Source organism: Schistocerca nitens, chromosome 11, assembly GCF_023898315.1.
Source record: "Schistocerca nitens isolate TAMUIC-IGC-003100 chromosome 11, iqSchNite1.1, whole genome shotgun sequence".
Lineage (NCBI taxonomy): Eukaryota > Metazoa > Arthropoda > Insecta > Orthoptera > Acrididae > Schistocerca > Schistocerca nitens.
In genome coordinates this window covers 176379085-176385797 of record NC_064624.1, presented here as the reverse complement: position 1 = coordinate 176385797, position 6713 = coordinate 176379085, and the positions used below count along the sequence as shown (strand labels likewise).

Here is a 6713-nt window from a genome sequence, read left to right as displayed (position 1 = left end):
CAGGTTAGTGTTTCAGAGGAAGGGTTCATGTGCTGCATATCAAAAAGCTATAATCTAACTTCATTCAATATTAAGAGAAGGATAACTTATTTTGTGTACTTTTTATGTATTTTTTGTTTTTTCTTCATTATAAATGTAAACCACTAAATTCAAATTGTGAACGCCCAGGCTAGTGGCCCCACGTTTGTCTCTCTGTCAATAGATGGCAGCACTTTTGCCACTCTGATGTACCAATTTGCCTCCTCGTTCACATCCACTACTCCCTGTTCTGCGCTCACAGGTAGCACACCGTGCATAGTACATGTCCACCTCGGCACTTGGGGCCACAGCACAGCGTAAGTGTCATGATATTATTTGTATATTTGCCTACCTAGACAGTCGTCCATAGTTCTGTCTGATATCACTTTCGCATTGACATAGGTTTCACAGCAGTGACTGACAGTTTCTAAATGTTTTTTAGAAGTTTTTAGAATTTTTTTTTTCCATGCGTGTTGCAGCGTGTGAAAATTGTCTCCCATCTTGTGATATTTCCAGTACAACACCAGAATATGGGCTTATAACAGTCTGAAAGAAATTTACAACTGAAGTGGTATTTTCAACATATAATTCTTAGTTGCGAATGTTCTTCCAGCAGGATTGTTTGTAGTAAAATGCCACATAGGGCAATTGGAACGTATTACTGATTTCTGAATTAACGCAAGAGACTCTGTCTGACATCAGCCACCATTAATTTTAATAAAATGTGTCTAGCATATAACGTGATCCCCAATTCTATCAGAAGACTGTTCCATAGAATTACTGGTAGCTCACTATGTTACATTCAGCAGCTCATGAAAACTGCTATAATTAAAGAAATTAGACATTTATATTTAAAAAATGTCCTAAATAGGAAAGCCTATGTAATGCACCTTAAATTTTCTAATGAACTGACCCATTTTACTTTCGGCGATGCATATGCACATATTATGTATCTCATTGATTGTCTGAAGGATAATATTATTAGTTCTAATGTCAGGAAGCTGGAGAGATTAGGTGTCAGGTTTGACTCTGCTTCAGAAGTAGCTCCTGAATGTAATTTTAACTTTTACCATACGGTTTGGAACCAAACTAGAATCATTTTTAATCACGAGCAAATGTGTTTTCTAAATAAAGGGCTAGCCCTTAGTCTCAGATCCCCATGTAATCAAAATATGGCATCCTCTTTGGTGGCCCACACTATCGTTGCCCTGGAACAGGCTAAATCAGATAACACTGCATAGTAGATCATTAAATACTGGCACTGTAAATACTGTTTTCATGTCTAGTCAAAGGTCATGACTATAATAATGAGTCTTCTTCTGTGCAGCAATCACAGCGACTGTGTGAATGCAGGAGATGAATACGGGGTGAGAAATGGAGGTCACAGCTGTAGTCTCGTCATATTTGCAATTGAGAACACATTTCTTGCAAATTCACAGTAGTTTCTCAATGCACCAGACATGTTCCTATCAAGTATCTTTCAGTACTCAGATATAGAGAACTGGTCTTTATCAGTAGCTGGGGCATGTTTCGATTTTTCCGAATTTTCACGAAAGGAAGCGTGCTTCCTGGTGTTTACATTAGCTAGTAGGTATCTCTCATTATTGTTTTTGTTGTGGTGCTAGTAGATTAGATGTAAGCACTATATTAATTTGTGTACAAAGAACAACTGTCAGATTATCTTTTTGTATTCTTTGTTTTAAAAAGAACCAAAATTCACTTGATGAAACTCATCTGGTTTTGGTCTAGACATATCTGACGGACTTCTAGCTTCATCTTAGCATATCTATCAACTTCTGGAGTTTCTTCAGCCTTGCGAGGTCTAGTGATGTGTTCCCATCATTATCTCTGGCCTCCCTGTTAGCCCCTGCCTTGAGCAGCAATGTCGCCACCTCACTGTGGCCCTGCTGGGCCGCATAGTGCAGCGGCGTCATCCCAAATTTATTCACGGCATTGGGGTCGGCTTTAGACGCCAACAGCAGCCGCACCACAGCTGTGTGGCCTTTCCATGCAGAAATGTGCAGAGCTGTGCTCTGCTTCTCATTCCTGGCATCCACTTCTGCCCTTGCCTCCAGCAATGTATTCACAATTTCTGCATGGCCATGCTCTGCCGCGTAGTGCATTGCTGTACTCTCAAACTGATTCTTGGCATTGACGTAGGCATTAGACGCTATGAGTAACTGCACCATAGCTGCGTGGCCTCTCTCTGCAGCCATTTGCAGCGGCGTGCTCTTCCTATCGTTCCTGGCTTCCACTTCTGCCCCGGCCTCCAACAGACGCCTCGCTACCTCCACGTGGCCCTGCTTCGCTGCCCAGTGCAAGGCGGTCTCCATGTTCCCATCCATCGCCTCCACGTCTGCTCCAGCCTTAAGCAGGGCCTGCAGCTCCTCCACTGCCCCTTCCTTAGCTGCGTGTATCAGCCTCCGGCCCTTCTCCTCTCCAGAAATACTCCTGCACAAAAGAAAGAAATTCTTAAACTCTTCAGGAAACACACAACTTGATGAAGAACACTATCACAGAAGCAACACTAAGGGCACTTCTAAACACACATCTATGTATTGACAACTGATCAGTCTATAATCCACAGTTCTCTCCAATGAAAAACAATGCGAAAGTCTCTGTATGAGAAGGTATAAATTTGCAATGGTACCATCCTCTCAATGTGTTCGTCCACTGTCCAATTTGAATTGCTACATTCTATCTTTCAGGATGTTCACTTGTTACACTGTCACACTGAATCCTGACAGTGAGCCGCTTTGACCTCAGGATGTTTTTGTTAAGCCTTAATTGCTCTGCAATGAAAGAGTTGCTTCATGCAGCTGATACTGATCTTTCGAATGCAGCAATCCCTTCCCACACTTATACATAGGACACACAGAACAAATCACATCTCCAGATATTTAAAGTAACTTTACTGTCATGGCATAAGAACATCAGTCCACATACTTGCAACTTTACTGACAGCCTAATCAAACAGAGAATTAGTATGTCTAACAGGAAACCATTTGCTGGAAACATTTCAGAAGCAGCAATGATGGTAACTAGATTTCCTGGGCTACACACACAAATATGATGATTACTACATGCACACTGGCAGCGATAAACATCCTTGCATGTATAACCAATACACACTCACACATATGAGAGTAAATTAATGTGTCATGCAACTGTCTCGATTGCCATAGGAAATACTGCTCCAACTAAATCTTGGTTCCCTGAATATCCTGTAGTCAACACACCACGTTATTTGCAAGTGACAGACTCCCTACAAAGAGCTTAATGGATAGTACCTCGATACTGATAGAAGACGATTCATGTTGCAAATGCCCAGCAGCTAGAAATAACGAATTCTTTGTGGAGTAATTATAATTAAGAACAAATTCATTCTGTTTGTCTGCCAAGTGGCATATTACAGCTGATAATTCCAATATCCATCCATCGATCAGGTACTTACTATCTTCTTCTGTAAACGTTATGTGGATATGGAGGTACTAATGTGGCTGTTTCAACTGAAAATTGTACAGTGCATATACAAAAATGAATCTTAGTTTTCTGAAAACTGTGTCAAATGTGTCTTGATCTTTCCTATCTAATGGTGAGACATTAAACATGATTACTGCACTACTGTACAGTGGTTAACAGTCTGGAAGTGGTTTCCACCCCCACAGTTCTTTCCTGGGAGTGGCCTTGGTGGAGACAGTGGGTCTTTGCCGGTGTCTAGAGAGTGTTCCCCACTTTGGAAACCTGGATTCCTTTTAATGTATTGTTCAACTGCGTTTAATCTTACTGACAACACACATCCCTGGGGAATCATGCATGTTATCGATAATGGTGTTGTAATATAGCTGTACAACTAATTCTGGATGCCTTATCTATTGTAATGTTGTAGACTGTGATTTAAGAATTGAGGCGAGATATGAAATATGTCTGTATATTCTGCCAATAAATCTGTCTTGCTGCTAACTATGGTGATACTGAGTTTTTATGGTACTAATTCGTTTTCAGAAGCAGTTTTAATCTCACATTCACTAGTCATGCCAGAAGTTGTAATCAGCAAATATTATCAATCTACAGTCGTACAGTGATGATCTGGTTTAGTATTTTGTCATGAACACTGCAAGATTGTCAATAAGATCTCTAGGAAATACTAGTTTGGCCAAAAGTTAATTATGTGTGCAGGTAAACTCTGTGCTAACTGCCATCAATAGCTATTCAATAAATGCAAAGGTATACTATCAATGCTGGCCGCTGTGTCTTTGAAGACGATTTATCTCGCCAATTTCTTGTTTGGTATAAGTATTCACATATAGGGTGGTAGATCGCCTAAAGCATGTTCACTAATTTCATCCTTGGTCTTGCGTTGCATTCTGTCCTTGCTCATTAACTGTTCTTTTGTGGATCCCGATTTCCTTTTTATTCTCTGTGTAATATGCGTACCCTATGGTTTATATTGAGTGTAATTCTATCCAACACACACTAACTTGTAAATATTAGATGTGCTATATTTATATAATTCTATGCCAGACACAATAACTTGTAAACATTAGAAGTGTTATATTTGTGTAATTCTATCCCACTCACACTAACTTGTAAATATTAGATGTGTTAAATTTATTATTACAAACTCTTTCCAGTTAATCATCTCAAAGTTGCTTTTTGTGTTACATCACTTTAGGCACATGCCATGAAGACCCATGTAATGACATTCTGTGGTTTTCTTAATCTACCCTTTGTTTGTTGTGTCACATGTGTGTCACCATATCACCCTCAAAACACTTGTGTAGGAGGGGTGAAACACACTTCTGCCTTGATTTCTTTTTTGTAGCAGTGGGTAGTTCCTAATTTGATAATCACATTTATGTCCATGCACACGTTACGCAATTCCCATAAATTACGGGATGATGGTCTAGAGGAGTGGAGATGCCACCTGGTAATGTCCTGGGAGTGTTATATTGTGCTCAGATCAGCCGAATTTCGTGGCCAAGTCATCGACATAAGTTTCTTATCATGCTCATCAAATCTGTATACCATGATTCTGGCCCTATGACTGGCAGTTACCGGAATTCAGTGGACAATTAATCAATGTGAGTTCAGTATCGTGCTCAACAAATCTGTATACCATGATTATGCCCATGTGAAACTAACAGTTATCCGAAACTGGTGGACAGAATATCACTCCCATTTTCCTGAAATCACTGCAGCATGCATCAGTCGTAGTGACAGGGACAATTATCCTCCTGGAAGATGCGATCACTATCAAGAGACACAAAAAGAATTCAAGCATGCAGCTGGTGTGCGGTAATGTTCACATAGTTCACAGCTGCCTTGATACCTCTGATTAGGGTTTACAGGACCCAAGCAAACCCACAAGAATGCCACTCACAGTATAATACTTCTCCCAGAGTCCTGCATCTGTGGCACAAGTGTGCAGCCACTCACCTGGATGATGGTGTATCCAGACATGGCCATGGACACGAAGCAACAAGAAACGTCATTCATCTATGAAGGCAGTACCTTCACATTGATACATATCTGTGTTTCTATCTCGATGATAGAAACACAGTCCTATCTCGATTTTCTGTGTAAAGCACAGATAAAAAATGTAATGTTTTAAGTTATTTAAGGAATAATGCAATGAAGTAGCTATGAGCTACATTCTATTTCTATTAACAAATTTACAAACATAAGTGTATTTATCATGTAAAGCTAAAATTCATGTGTTCCACGTATCAAATCCCTAGACAGTATTTAATGTATATAATACCAGGTGTATGTATCTAAGGTATCACATAGAATATACCGTAACTTCCAACAATGGGGCAAACAATATACCGTATACCTTGCACATGCGGAAAAGTTTATGTCGGAATGACTGGACGATCCATTAACACCAGGATCAAAGAGCATAAGCGTCATTGCAGGTTGGGGCAGGTGGAGAAATCGGCCGTGGCAGAGCACGCACTGAATGAGACCGACCACGTAATAAAATTCGCCGACACGGAAGTTCTGGCTGTAGAGAAGCACTATCACACGCGCTTGTTCAGAGGAGCTGTAGAAATACAAAAACACGCGAACAGTTTCAACAAGAAAGAGGAAAGCCTTAAGGTCAACGGATCCTGGCTTCCCGTACTGCAGCGAACGACCGTCGCAGGTAGCAAGAGGAGAACCGCACCGGAAATGACCGCGGAGAAGCCCTCGGACGTTGGCGCGCCAGGGACATATAGTCTGCGGCCGCGAGCTCGGCTCCAGTTCACCACCGACAATGGAGGGTGAAGCTTTGACAATGCCAGCCACTCGTGCTGGCGAAACGTCAGAAAAATCATTAGATGAACGTCGGCCGAAGAACCCGAGACAGAAGCCAATAGGCAGTTTGTCAACAAGTGGCCACGAAAGCCTTAACAATTTTGTAAACAAACAGCTGCTCATTGTTATGTAGTGTCCTGACTTGGAACACTTCCAGTAATATAACCACACACACAAACACAGTAAACATACATAAGCACAAACCATTTCAGATGAGAATAGCTCGAGGTTCTCCCGAGACCTTTTCACCAGAAATAGGTAGAAACGGGGCATTACCAACCAACATGCTACATAGGCTTTATTACACATCCAGATAGAGTACATCACTTCCCTCTACATATTGCAAATTATTTTCCCAACACTCATTGTATAACTTTTTTTTTTACATTTGC

General features: G+C 40.9%; 1 protein-coding gene across 3 annotated transcripts in view; it reads right to left on the bottom strand.

Annotated features, from left to right (window-relative positions):
* Positions 1-1695: 1695 nt before the first annotated feature.
* Positions 1696-6713, bottom strand: part of LOC126213107 (serine/threonine-protein phosphatase 6 regulatory ankyrin repeat subunit A-like) — a 48690-nt gene continuing 43672 nt past the window's right edge. For all 3 annotated transcript variants that reach the window (XM_049940711.1, XM_049940709.1, XM_049940710.1), the window contains one exon: positions 1696-2469. In XM_049940711.1, coding sequence (XP_049796668.1) covers positions 1791-2469 — 679 coding nt within the window. In that variant the 3' untranslated portion in view covers positions 1696-1790. The remainder of the gene's footprint in view (positions 2470-6713) is intronic.